The sequence below is a fragment of the Melozone crissalis genome, unplaced genomic scaffold, assembly GCF_028551555.1.
Source record: "Melozone crissalis strain CALT ecotype California unplaced genomic scaffold, PUWL_Pcris_2 ptg000027l_1, whole genome shotgun sequence".
NCBI classification, from domain to species: domain Eukaryota; kingdom Metazoa; phylum Chordata; class Aves; order Passeriformes; family Passerellidae; genus Melozone; species Melozone crissalis.
This window is the reverse complement of record NW_026535805.1, coordinates 53,320,999-53,335,135: the sequence shown is the minus strand read 5'-3', so window position 1 is coordinate 53,335,135 and position 14,137 is coordinate 53,320,999. Positions and strand designations below refer to the sequence as shown.

Here is a 14,137-nt window from a genome sequence, read left to right as displayed (position 1 = left end):
CGCTCTGTGGTCTCAAAATGCTCTGACAGGTTCATGTGTGTCAGGCAAACATTATGGTAATTTTAATGCTTTAGGGGCTCTACAGGAGTACATAAATACCACCCTAGCCATCCAGCTGAATTTAAAACTTAATTACTGGCCCACTCAATATTATTCTCCCCCCCCTACCATTGCTTTAGAGGATCAGAGGGTTAAAAGAAATCATTAATCTTCCTTAATGAAGCTATTTGCTAGCAGGAGACAGAATGTCTTGCCCCTCAGGATTCTGAGATGGAGTTTTTGTGAGTGTTATGAATGGGGGGAGTGGGGAGCAAGTGCTAGAGGAAAAGCAGAAAAGAGGGTAGGACCCAAAATGCCGGTAGTGGGAGAAGCCCCTGACTCACAGTCCCTTCCTGAGTTTAGCTAAAAGAATGTAATAATCATGGAGGAAGAGGAATGAGCCCTATTAAAAAGTGTCTAAATTGGCTGTATAACAGTGTTCCCACCACAACTACTAATTATTGGAATACCAGCAATTTATATATCTATGTATTTACCAGCTTTTATATAACTGAGACAAGAGCTGTCTTGAAATTGTGTATCTCCAGAGAAATCTAAAGCAGATTGGTGGTGGCAGAGTTCAGGTCTTTACTTTTAACTGTCAAGGTGGATCCATGTCCTCAAAGCTGCTTTTCCTGGGATTGTACTGTCTTATGATTAAATAGCATGCAAGTGTTTCAAAATCTCTGGGACCATCCCAGTGCAAATCCTTCCTTTTGCACCCATGCAAGGGGATGAAAACCCGCTCTTAAAACAGTGCAAGGAGCACTGGGTCTGTGGCTCCTGTGGCACCCGCTGTGTCGGGCACCATCACCTGCCTCCTGCCAGGGCTGGTTGTGGAGGCAGGGATGGCCTTCTCTTTCTGCAGGTTGTGTCTGTTTGATGTTCCCTTTAGCGGGGACACTGAAGTGCTTTTGTTTTTCTGTTTCTGGTGCCTATCCCCGGCTGCAGAAGATGCTGGATGAGTGCCAGGACAGGCGGAGCTGCCAGTTCCTCGTCAATAGCCGGCTCTTTGGGACGGACCCCTGCCCCGGGACCGGCAAGTACCTCCTCGTGTGGTACAAGTGCAGGCCTAGTAAGTATTTCTTTATCAAATCTCTTTGCTCTGTTGAGACCAAAGCATTTTTGTACTTAATGCTCACCAGAGAGCCCTTCTAGGACTTCTTTTTCCCTTCCACCTCTAATTTCAGTGTAGATAACTCCCAGTGTGGAGCATTTCCTTTCCCCCCTCACTTGCTGCCTTGCTGGGATGCTCCAGCTCTGCCTCCTTCCTGCTTGCCAGCAGCCCGAGGTTCTGCAGGGGCCAGTGCCAGCCTTTGCCAGTGTTCAGCTCATGCTGTCAGTGCTGGGTGGGCTCCTCCTGATCCCACCTGCAGCTGCCCTTCTGTCCTGGTGGGTAGAGAGACTTGTCCCCTCTCTGCCGGCCGCTCCAGGGGCAGCTGGAGCTCCTTGTCGGGCCCTCAGAGCTGGGTGCCTCAGCAGGCCTTGGTGGTGGTGTGACAGGAACCTCACCTGCCCATGCCATGCCAAAAGCCAACGTTTAATTGCTCCCCCATCAGGCTGGGAAATGTTACCCTGTGTTTTGCATGATCTCATTAACTGTTTTTAAATTAAATAGGACTGGATACTGGGGGTGCAGTTGTGTGCTGCAGAGTAGTGAGCCCAGAGCAGCTTTGGCTCAGGACAACCAACACCCTCTTGGCCAATTCCTGGCCCCAGCAGGGGAGTTAGCACAGCCACAGACACCACAGCACAGACACCATTCTCCATCAGGGCCTTGGAAGCAGATACATTGTTTTGGAGACTGATCAGGTTTGATGTGGACAAACTGTGCCCACTGATGTCGGCTGGAGAACAGGACCCCTTTCTATTTGAGCACAGGTCTGATGAGGAGCATCTGAGGAAGCTGGGGGATGTTTGGCCTGGAAAAAGGAGGCCCAGGAAGGACCTTATCATTGTACAACCACCTGAAAGGAGGTTGTACCAAGGTGGGGGTCAGCCTCTTCTTCCAAGTAACAAATTATATGACAAGAAAAAACGGCCTCGGGATGCACCAGGGGAGGTTTAGTTCGGATCTAAAAGCTGGAAAAATCTCTTTACTGAAACAGTGGTCAAGCATTGGAACAAGCTGCCTTGTTCCTCTCTTCCAAGGGAATCACTGTGGTTGGAAGTATTCAAAGTGTGTAGTTGTGGTGCTTAGGGACATGATTTAATAGTGGACTTGGCAGTGCTGAATTAATAGGACTTGGTGATCTTATAGATCTTGTACGACCTTAATGATTCCATGAATTAACTGGTTATGGCAATTAATCTGGACATGGCATTTCAGACCAGCCTCAAGATTTTTAGATGACATTACTAACATGGCCCCAGCATTACAGCAGCAGTATTTTTGGGAAAGAATCAAAAACCAGGAAAGTTTTCACAGGAGAGAAAAACAGATCTGACTTCAGAAAAGGTTTTTAAAAAAAGCAGAAACATTCAGACTGCCAGCAGCAGCACAGAAGAAGACTTTTTGCCCCAGCAGGCAAAGACCTGTGCTAATGAAGTGAAGGGGTCTGGCCAGATCTGTGTGGAATTCAAATCAGAGGTAGGTAATGAAGCATCTGCATTTGTTGTGGGATTTTCATGGGTGATTGTAATATCCCTTGTTGGGTGAGAAATGCATCTCTTTGACAGGGGTGTTCTGACAAGTCCTCCTGAACCTGCAGGGTTTGTATCAAAACTCACTTGAAAAATCTGACTGTTGAGGCCTGTGCTGAACTTCTGAAGGTACTTCAGGACCCATCTGTGCATTAATATTTATAGCCTGGCATTCTTTGCTAATTACAGATACAGTAGTAAAGTAGTAAAGTCAGTGTGTAGAGTAAGTGATTTTCCTGAAAGAGAGCAGGGGAAGCTGCTTGAAAATATTTCCCCAAGACATTTTTCAGGCAGCTCAAATTTTTCAGAGTGAAACAGGATAATCTGACAGAAATTATTGCTTCTTAGTGATTGGGCAAAATATTAATCAGAACCCATTAGATTACTAACAATGTTTGAAATATGTGAGAATTAGCCCAGAGATACCAGGTCATAGTCAGCCTTTCTCTGGTGATTCAAAATGTTAATTTTGAGTCTCGCAAACAGTATCTAGTGCTGTTGTGAGTTCAATAAGCCTTTCCACCTATCTATAGGGAGAAGGCTAATGAGGGAACTGAGGAATGATGCATTCATAAAATGTGAAATACAGGACAATGAGAAATTTTGGTGGGCTTTTTGGTTTATTGACTACTTGAGTATTGTTTATGAGCTGTAAGTAAATATATGCTTAAGAGCTGAACCCCAAGACTGTGGTCCTATGAAGTTTTGAGCTGTTCCAGAAAGTGTGAGCACACAGAATTGTAATCAAAGAGTCCTTGTGATGAGCTCACTGCCTTGCACAGGATTTGATAATAAATTTAGCAAAAGAAATATATAATTTCTTGGGTTCTGTTTCTGAATTTGTCTTTCTTAACAGCAGACATAAGAGAAATACTTTAATAAGAAGATATTTAAGGTCTGAATTGTCTTGAATTGATATTGATATCTATTTCTTTTTGTTGCTTATTGAGGGAGCCTGTTATGATCATGTCACTGAAGTAGGTGTTTTGGTTAAGAAACTACCTAGGAAACATGAGTGTGAATTTTCTTCTATACAGGTGTTAGAAGCACTTTGAGAAGTGGCCTGCAGAGTTTGGACAGGACATTTTTAATATAAAATAAGGATACCCAAGTTCTTCTATTGTCAGAGTCATGCTGAAGCCTCAGAAGGCCTTTGAACAGAGGTAGTTATCCAAAGAGAAAGACTTCCTTGGAAGAAAGCAAAACTGAAGTTAGTGGCATTTGCTTGTACCTTTGCTGAGGGATTAAGAGATGGTACAGTCATCCCCTGGAGCCACTGTCACTGCAGCTTTGTCTCCCTGACACTCCCCTGCGCTTGAAATCGAGTGGTTCCGATGCTCGGTACTCTCTGGGGTTCATGCACAAGGCAAGGTGCTATTTTGGTTTCTCATGGGCAGAATTTCAAGGAGATGGAGGACAGTAAATCAAGCTGAAACTGAAAGACAAAGATTTTTCAGATGATGGGGCTCTGGGGGGCAGGGCAATGAGGGGATGTCTCCTGTACTCATCCCTCAGAGACTGTTCTTGCTGGAAGCAGGGAAAACTTGTGCAGAGGCATTGCAGCTCACCTCCTCTAAAAATTAAAATAAATAATTCAGAGAAGTGCATACTTAACTAGAAGCAGTGAGAAAGGAATTTGCTTGTGTGTTTTTTGGGAAGCCTTGTGCTATTCATGGTCTCCTGTGATCCAATAGATGGATCTGGGATCTAATGGACACTCATCTTGCATGTTCAGGACTCAGATATGCGCATGGAACTGCTTTTAAGTGTCAGGAGTTTGGCAGTCCTGTGAATTCTCTGTGCCTGTAAATAAATAAATACACTATATGTGTGTACTTTTAATTTTAAAGTTTAGGACGTGTAAGGAGATCAGAAATGATCAATAAAATAATCTGTTCTGTCTCAGTTTCGGGTAAAGAAGATTTACTTACAACTACTAAGTGTCTTGAGGGCCAAGGTCCATCAGAGTGTAGAGAAGCTTAGACTTCATTTTCAGCTGACATGGTGGTGTTCAATCAACCTTTGGAACTGATAATCTTGGTCTCTTCCAACCTCAATGATTCTATGGTTTATTTTATTTTTCTATACCATGTGTGCCTTAGTTTCTAATGTGTGCCATCCTTTGGGGGGATGGTCAGAGGCACAGTACAGGTCTCAGCAGAGCACAGCTTGTGCTTCTTCCCTTAGAGGTGCTTCTGCAATTCCTCCTGCTGTCCACAGCCTCAGCAGAGCCCTTGCAGGCTCCCTGCAACTCAGGGTGGGCATGTGCTGCTGCAGCACTGAAATCTGGAATTGTTCTCTCCTGGTGGAGGTGTATTTTGGAATTTAGCACTGGCCAGAGATGGTTTCCAGTGGGAAGTCTGGGTATGGGCACCTTGTTTTAGAAGCTAAAAAAGTTGATGAGAATGGTGATCCCACAACAGTGGGCCTCAGGGCCAGGGAATGGGCACATCCAATTTATCAGGGCCAATGTATCCTGAGATCCGCATCCAAAGTGCATTGAAGCCTAGGATCAAACCCTGAACACACAGGGGAATTAAATCTCCAGGGTACCTTTCAGGATCATTAAAAAATTGCACATAAATCCAATTATTTCCCAGGTAACATGCTGATTTGATTTAGACTCATTAAGTGTAATTACCGGGTGGGCTGCAGGAACAGATAATTAGAGGGAATTGACATACTATTTAATTGGACTAACATGAATTCCCTCTAACTGAAATCTGGATTCACCAATGTTATTCAAACAATTCAGTGTTTGTTCATCCCCCTCACTTCAGAGACAGAGAACCGTGTAAGATTGTGTGTTATTGTAAGCTAGGAAATATTTGCTCTGTGTGCCAGACTTTCTGGAGGGGCTGTGTGATCTAATCCTGGCTGGGAACAGGATCTGTGGGGCTGCCCAAGTCATGCTGAAGAAATAACTTCACCTCTCTGCACCCCAGCAATACCACTGCAGCTGATTTTATTTGGTTTGGTTGCTGCTCTGTGCTATTGCACCAGCAGAGATCCATCTGCCCCTGCACAGCAGCTCTTTGCCCATTGTGGCTTTTTGGTTGTTTGGTTATTTTTTGGCTTTGCTGTTTCAGAAGTGTCAATGCTTCTGAACAAAGTGGGGACATAAATGTTTTCCCGGCTCTGCAGAGGGAATACTTAGGGTGAGATGTGCTGTCTGAGTGGCCATTTCAGGCAGTGCTGTCGAGAAAGGGGATGGCTTCTACCTTATTTCTTTTACTTACTCCATGAGATCTCCACATAGTGCCTTTCTTTTGTGTCCTCCTTTGCCATTGCCACACTGTTCTGAATGGAGTGATTCCTTCTCAGCTATGAAGAGCCTAAAGCTGCAGCTTCCTATAAAATGCTACAGTGATATTTTCCCATTTTTCTCTTGGGCAGTTACTACTTTAGCTTATGACTTCAAGGACTCTGGGAGGGATAATCTACATCCTTTTTTTTTTTTAATTTATTTTTATTTCATTTAAAAATGCTGAGTGAAGGAGCTGGATGTGATAATTGAAGGGTGGTGAATATGAAGCTCCTCTGTACTAATCATCCCAGTGATGTAACAAAGTGTAAATCCAAACTTTGCTGCTCTACATTTATTCACAAATGTGAGCCTGAAGCCTTTGAAGTTTCAGAAAGCCTGGATTGTGACCTAGGCTCCAATTTCAGCTCAAATCCCTTTGTAACAATACAAAAACTTATTTGGGAGGGGAACATCAAGGCTCTGAGAAATGTATTTGGGAAGGAAACATTTGCTGGCAAAGGGTGAAGTGCCAAAAATTTGCAAGGAGTTAGGAGGAGGAAAGGGGGTGAGGGAGGTCACATTATCCTGGTTTGGAACCTGTAGCTCTGATTTATTGGAAAATCTTTGGGCTGAGAATTGACTGGACACATGTTTTGAGGAGAGCAGACTTTAATTCTCTTCTCCATAGATTTGATAAAACGTAAGATAAAAATGTAAGAAGCCCAGTTAATTCTTGTGAGAAGTCAATGACTTTTTCAAACACAGGAATGACCATCCTTACTCAGACAACTTTATTTTTCTTAACAGCCCTAAGCAGCTTTAACTAGAAAGTAAATGAATTTCAAAAACAATTAGGAATTAATCCATTTAGATCACCTTCTGATAAGAGTGCCATCTTCAAATTTCTGCTCTCTATCATACAGTGACAGCGCTGCCATTCTGTGTCCCAGAAGTGTGTGCCCTATGGTGAAGATGTGCCAGGGCAAACAGCAGAATGCCAGAGCTATTCCAACTGTCAAGGAATGGTGAAGAGTCCTGCTCCTTGTTGTGATTTCATGTCTTTTGGTGAAATGGTCAGGTCTGCTCATCAGATTTCAGCTGAATTGGCTGAAAAGTATAGAAAGGACATTTTGGAAGCACCACCTAGGTTTGCAGTGAGTGCCCCTTGTTCACCTTTTAATTTTCCTACGGCCCATTCCTTCAGTATTGAATCTTGTGTGGGCTTCGCCCCTGGCTTTGTTTGGCTGGGGATTGCATATTTTCTGTTAAATTCAGTGAACACAGCCTGAAAAGCCACATCTCATCACACATCCTCAAGGCTTGCATTCCCTAGACAGAATTTATAAAATGCTGTGGGAAGAGCAGAAAGCTATAGAAAGTACAGAGGTTTTGTTTAAGTTTAAGATGAGAGCAAAGAAGGACCTAAATGTATTCCTGGTTGCTTTAATGCTGGTGATTGATTTTAGTGCTGGAATAGATTGGTAATTCAGTGGTCATCAACCCTTTCAGAAAAGCATTAATCTCCTTCATCAGACAGGTTTATTGGTGGCAAGAGAAGTTCACTGTATTGTTTGCTGCATTGCTTTTTGGTGGGCCAGGCTTCCCAAAGCAGCCTGATGGAGTTGGGGATGTTTAATGGGCACATCCCCCGGCCCAGCCACTGAGGCAAGAGAAAGAGCCTTTTGCCTCCTGCATTCACCAGCTCTCTCTTGCTTATCTATATTATTTCAAAATAAGGTGATGCAGGGAGTGGAAATTTATAAGGGCAATAAAACCTCAGGCAGCAACCACTGTGGTGATGAAAAGGTGTAAATAAAGGAATGTTGTAAATAACAGAGGGCAGATCTATCAGCCCACAATTGTGGCCAGAGAAATGCTAATGCTAATGATTAATACTGTTTTAAGTTGTTGATGTACAGAGATTTTCAGGAGCTGTCAAATAGCCCTATCTCTGTAGCACATTAATCACTGGACTGCCAGAAGGAGGATTAACAGGAATATGTGATTCCAGTGTCAGAAAATGCAGAGATTGTTGTCAGTTTAATTATAAATATGATTGCAATATTAATACAATATATTAACTAATATAATAAATGAAAATATTATATTGCCACTAATGTAATTATATTACAGTATTTTTATTATAATAATAATTTCCTTCTCCTGCAGAGAATGAAACTGCTGCTGAACCTTGGAGAGTTAAAAAAAACCCCTCATTTTTCTTTCAAACACAGTCAGCCCTTATTGACATAATAAGGAGGCAGTGAAAACTGTGGTGTTTCCTACTATGTAGATATAAGGATTCCCTTTGCTGGATCAGGTCTCCAGTGTCCAGATGTGAACCACTAAAAAAGACAAATTCAGAAATCTGCCTAAATTGTATAAATGCCAGAACTGTGACTTTTACAGATCCTCTTTGTCCATTGTCATTTAAGTTTTCTGTGGGTTGGGGAAAAAACCCCAACAAACCAGGGATAACAATACCCTTTTCTAAGCCATGAATTTCAAGTGAAGGAAAAGGAAGGGTTAGACTTTCAGTGCTGGAATAGGTGAGTCCACAGCAGTGCCAGGAGGAGCTCCCCATGTTCCAGCCCATCTTTGGGCACTGTGGCACCCGTGGTGCCTTTCTGTGCTGAGGGCAGAGGCCGTGTGGTGGCTGGTCCTGCAGGTGTCAGAATTGGCTTTGGCTGCTGGCAGGGGCAAAGTGATCAGGGAGTCTCCTCAGGAGACCCAGGAGTGTCCTTGGAGCGATTAACCGGAACACAGGGAAACCAAGTTTTGAAAACAGAGCCCATAAGTCTAAATCCCAGCAGAGTTCTACTATGGTAGAGGTTTGCAAGCTCTGAATGACAGATTTCAGAATTTTCTGGTGCACTGGTGAAGAACTGAGGTGAACAACTTGCTCCAGAAACCATATTCTAAAAAAACTGTGGTGCTACAAAAGTTAACTTCTGTGGAAGTTTGGATGTGTTGTATTACTCCACAGATTAAACTGTGAGTGTAGGATACACAGAACAGAGAAGTAAATTTATACAGCACTTTTGCAGGAGGTCCTATATATACGCTAATTCAGAACTGAAAATATTGACCAATTGTTCTTCTCAAATAAATGCCTTTTAGGAAAAAGAAAAAGGCAAATAAAAAGCAAAAGAAAAAGACAGAGAAGAGTAAATCTCTGGGGTATTGTCATGGTTATAAACTCTTTCCATTACTGTGCATTTCCTCATTATTTTTTCAATATCTGTCCTACAGTTGGTTTGCAAATTGACTACACTTTTTTTAAAACAGGTCTCTCCTGATAGCTTCAATGTTTTATCATACTAATGGTGTATCAAGCTCTTCTAACCTGCACACTGATTTTTCTGACTACTTCAAAGGCAGTGGAGGTTGTCACCTATTCATGTATCTGCAAACTGGGACCTCTAAAGCATCCACGATGAATTTTGGAAATTTGGTTACTGTATTTCTCTCAGCTACATTCTTTTTTATTTCTTGGGCAAAGCCATTGAGGGAATACTGTGTAGTTAATTATTTAGGACAGTAGTGAATTGGCTTTTAATCTAGTAGACCTCATTTTCCCATATTGTATTCTCTAGGCAACCCAGTGGGTTATATGTAAAAATATCAGTCAGGTGTCCTTTTAATGTTCTTGTGTCAGAATTATTATTGCCATTATTTTAATGTCTGTAGAAGACTATTTTAATGATATAAGACTAAGTTCTCCCTTTCAGCTATTTTAATAATAACTTTAGCAGCATTACTCCAGATTTATACAATCACTGGAAGAGCAGAACAAAACTGCTATGAGCAGTGGTGCTAATTAAGTCTTTTTCCTTATATATATTTAAGCTACTTTTCCTTATTGCATCTCTCTCATCTTTTCATTGGAGTACAAAATATTGGCTGTGGTTCCCATGTTGCCTCCTATAGTGTTGCTAGTCCTGATTTAAGTCCATGATAGCTGGCCAAGTTTACAGTTTACAGTTTATTAGTTGGCTGCTTTACAGGTCGTAAATCCATGCTGGTTGACTGCAATGAATACAACCAGCTTTGGCACTGGTTTGGCTCTCTTCTGAAATTGGCTACCAGTTCTTAAAAAAATGTAGAGGGACTTCACCACATTTGTCACCTCTATGTTTCTGTCAAATCTCACTGAACTTTGGCCAGCAGGTCTTTGGAAGCAGACAAATGGTGAGGCAGAGGCTTAGGCAGCAGAGCACCAGTAAGCCAGAGCTGCTTCAGAAAATCAGCCCAATTTCAGTAATGGAAGAAATAGGAAGAGAATTAAATTTGTCCTGGGCTCCCAGGTGTTATTTTTAACTCCTATGTCATAGTCTAGTGCACATATTTTGATTTTTCCTTTTTTCCCCCCTCAGATAACCATATAGCTCTCTTTGTCCAACAGGAAAGTGCAACTAGGTGCATCTGAACTCTGCTTTGGAAATTAAGTGTAGCAGTTAATTTGCAGCACTGCCAGCCTTTTCACAGCAGAATATAAAAGGACAACTACTTCAGACTAATGAAAGTGACAGTGGGGAGAGGAGCCTTTTAAACACTACAAATTGGATAGGTGCATCAGGAGTGTAATTTTAAGTGAATCTGACAAGATCGTTTGCAAAAAACAATCTTCTTACTTGTCGAAAGGGTTTCAGACCTCCAAAACTTGGCACTCTTGAGTTTTCAGGGTACTTTTGAAGTTGGCAGGCTGCCTGTTTAATATAATTCTGGACTGTCATCTGAATTGTATCTTTCAGAGTTTCAGATTATCTCCTGTAGAAGTAAGTGGTGCATGCCAGGCTACCGAGGGTGGTGAATTTCAGTTCTTAAAAATTGTATGACACCATCTTCACAAAAATTTTCTCAAGGGAAAATTGAACTGAAATAATGTTAAAAGAATTTGCATGCAAATATATGAATTTGTGACACTGACTTTTTTAATGCTCCAGATTAAAGGTAGAATCCTTTTTAGATTCCTTTGAAATGAAGGAGTCACCAGGTAGCCCACAGTAAAATGCTTGTCGGGGAGTGATAGTGAGGGCTGTACTCCAGTAGTCTGGAAACTTTTTTGTCCTGGAAAGGTTTTCTCCATCCAGCCCTGCCTAAGGGAATCCTGACTGGATTGATGTGGATTTATTAAAAACCTGATATGAACAGAAAGTTCTCATTAGTAGCAGGGTCACATGGAATTGGAGGAAGCTCTGGAAATCAGGATATGAAGTGCATATCATAACTAAAATTAGAAGAAAACAGAAAAGAAAGGAGCCATAGCAATGTGAACTGGTCTAAATAGTAGGCTTTTTGTCATTGGGAGAAACTTCTGACCTTTGTTGACTGTCCCCTGAAAAGATGAGGGGGAATGGCTTTAAACCACAGATCTAATTTAAATCTACTCTTTAAAGGAGGGTAAATTCAGATTGGATATTAGGAGAAAATCCTTCACACTGAGTGTGTCGAGACACTGCACAGGTTGCCCTGAGAAGCTGTGGCTGCCCCATTCTTGGAAGTGTTCAAGGCCAGGTTGGATGGAGCTTGGAGCAACTTGGGATAGTGGAAGGTGTCCCTGCCCATGGCAGGGAGTTGGAATGGGATGATCTTTAAGGTCCCTTCCAAGCCAAACCATTTTATGAACCTATGAATCTATGATTTACAGTCAGGGTCTTGAAGGCCAGAACCTGCTTATATCTTTCAAAGCTCAAAAAAGGATGAAATACTGGAATAATAAATGCTTTCTTCGAATGAAAAATAAGTAAATATATAACAGAGGAATAGAAGCATGGGGAAAAGCTTTGAAGTGGTGCATTGACTGGAAAATACTCTTTAATACAACTTTTTCTTCTCTGCAGGGTGTGATAGCAGTGAATGCGGTCCAAGGCACTTTTTCTCTCACTGCTTTGAGATGCACTCCCTTATTTTAGTTTTGGGATGGACTTAGTTCTACTTAACCCTAAAATTATTCTCTATGTTTTACAAAAGTTACTGGAAATCAGCTGATTGTGGAGAAAAAGAAAATATAAAAACAGGGGTCACAGGTTACTAGGAGAGGCACTGGATGGGTATCTCCAGGATGAGTTGTTCATGGGCAGTCCTGTGCACAGCACTCTTACTCAAGGATGCTGCCTAAAGGCGTTCGTCCTAGTTTTTAATAGGTTTACTGTCTTTGAAACTCATTTTTCCCCTTCCCATGGAAGAAATGTAAGCAGGTTCTCACTATACTCATCTCTTACATGACTAACAGGATTGATGGAACAACTTGCCCAAGGAAGTTGCGAAGTCTCAATCCTTGCAGATGTTAAAAACTTGAATGGATATGGCCTTCAGCCACCTACTGCTCCAGTTTACTCTGGTCTGAACATGAGGATTGGCCCAGACATTCTCCAGAGGTGCTTTATGTCCACAGTGACTCAGTGAATTTTGGTCTGGAGTGACAATGTTCACAGAAAAAAGTTCAAATTTCCATGGTTAACCCTTACTTTGGCTTCTCTCTTTAGGCTGACACAAAAAAATTGCTGTAGTGGCTTTGCACTGTAAGTGTTCTGCCCAGAACTGCTGAAATCACCAAAATCTCACCACATGCGTTATCACCATCTTTATTATTTGGGGATGGTTTCCAGTGTCCATAAAAATTTGTTGAATTTTAACTGGTGGCTAAAAGGTTGTGTATTCCACTTGTGCATCTCAGCTGTTCCACTTTACAGTCAATCCATGCCTGACAGGTGCAGTAGGAGCTGGAGGAGGGAAGAGTGACACAGAGCAGTGCCCATCATTATTTGTGGAAAGAGTGGCTGGAAGAGAGTTCTCCCTATGTCCTTTTTCACAGACCAGCACAAACTACCATCCAGTAGTTAAATATAGTCCTTTGTCAGCTGAAGGGAATTAGGTGATGGTGGAATGGGTGGATATAATGAAGAGTTATGAGTTTCAAGGCAAGAAATGTTCTTTCTTTTGGGTGGCATGAAGAGGAACATATAACAAAGCTGGGATGAATGTGAGTGAGGCAAAAATTGGGTTAAAGAGAAATTACTGGCTAAGATGATGTCCAGTTTGGTTCTGAAGTGACATCTTGGGTGCAGTCATGTTAATTTAACTGTTATAACCTATATAAGAAAGTCTTCTATGGGAAACAATCCTGACCTGATAAAGAATTGGGGAAAAGCATCTCTGTTTCTTACAAATTCACTTTGCTCAGATCCTCAATTCTAAGATTTAGATCCTTTAGCATTTTGTGAAGAAAACAGATTTCTCTTTGCATGTATTTCCAGCTCTTTGATCTGGGAAATCGGGTCAGCTCTTATGCACTGATTAAGTGAAGTATGAATACTTGGAATAGCAAATTCCATAATTTTTCCTACAAGTTCTGTTCAAAAATATAATTTTAGGCAAGGTGAACCTCTGGCATAGATGCATTTCATCATTTTGTTAGAAGCAAAATATCTTTAGGAGGTTTTGTGTCTAAGGTCTCACAGAGATTGAGGCAATTGACATTTAGTTTTGAGATTCCAAATCAAGATAATTCAGAAAATTTTTGTAAGCCATAAGGGAAAGCATTCTTAAGATACTGGCTAAATGTAATGGCTAATGGTCATACAGGTTAATATTATTATACACATCCAATAATTACTAAAGGTCTTCTTATTGACTTTACTGTTTGAGAGAGACCATTTTCTATTAGAAACATTTATAATTGTTTCCCTGCAATTGTCCGAGCTAAGTTACAATTGTGTCATATAATGACCTTTAAAAACGTGCCTAGAAAAGCCTGCAGCTGTTCCCTCCTTGGGTTCTCTCTACCTAGTTATATTTAAGCCTATATTTAAGTGTCTCTGAAACCAGGCAGTAATAAAAGGGACATTATCCTTAGCAAATATCTTAATCATGGTAAATCTCTGTTGCCCTACAAATGACTGCATGGGGGATTAGAGTGGAGTAAGCCATTTGCTGAATATCACTGCCACCTTTCCGAGGCCATTTAAGCGTGTTTAATTTTTCAGGGTGAAACATGAAACCCACTAATACAAATGTTTGCATTTGGCCTGAATTATATCCAGACTGTAACAGTTAGAGCAGACTTAGGACCAGATTGTGAGTGATCTGTAGGAGGCCAGTTCTGCTTGGGAGAGTGAGAGAGAAAAATGCATTTTTGTTCCCAGTCCCAGCTCTCTTATGTCACTTACGCTGCCTTGCTTCTTTTCAATATTTATGTAAGGCTAT

At 41.5% G+C, this 14,137-nt stretch overlaps 1 protein-coding gene across 1 annotated transcript in view; it reads left to right on the top strand.

Moving 5' to 3' along the window:
• LOC128939398 (protein eva-1 homolog C-like) overlaps positions 1-14,137 on the top strand; it is a 200,513-nt gene that overhangs the window by 65,378 nt on the left and 120,998 nt on the right. Inside the window, exon 3 of the mRNA XM_054280334.1 lies at positions 991-1,114. Coding sequence (XP_054136309.1) covers positions 991-1,114 — 124 coding nt within the window. The remainder of the gene's footprint in view (positions 1-990; positions 1,115-14,137) is intronic.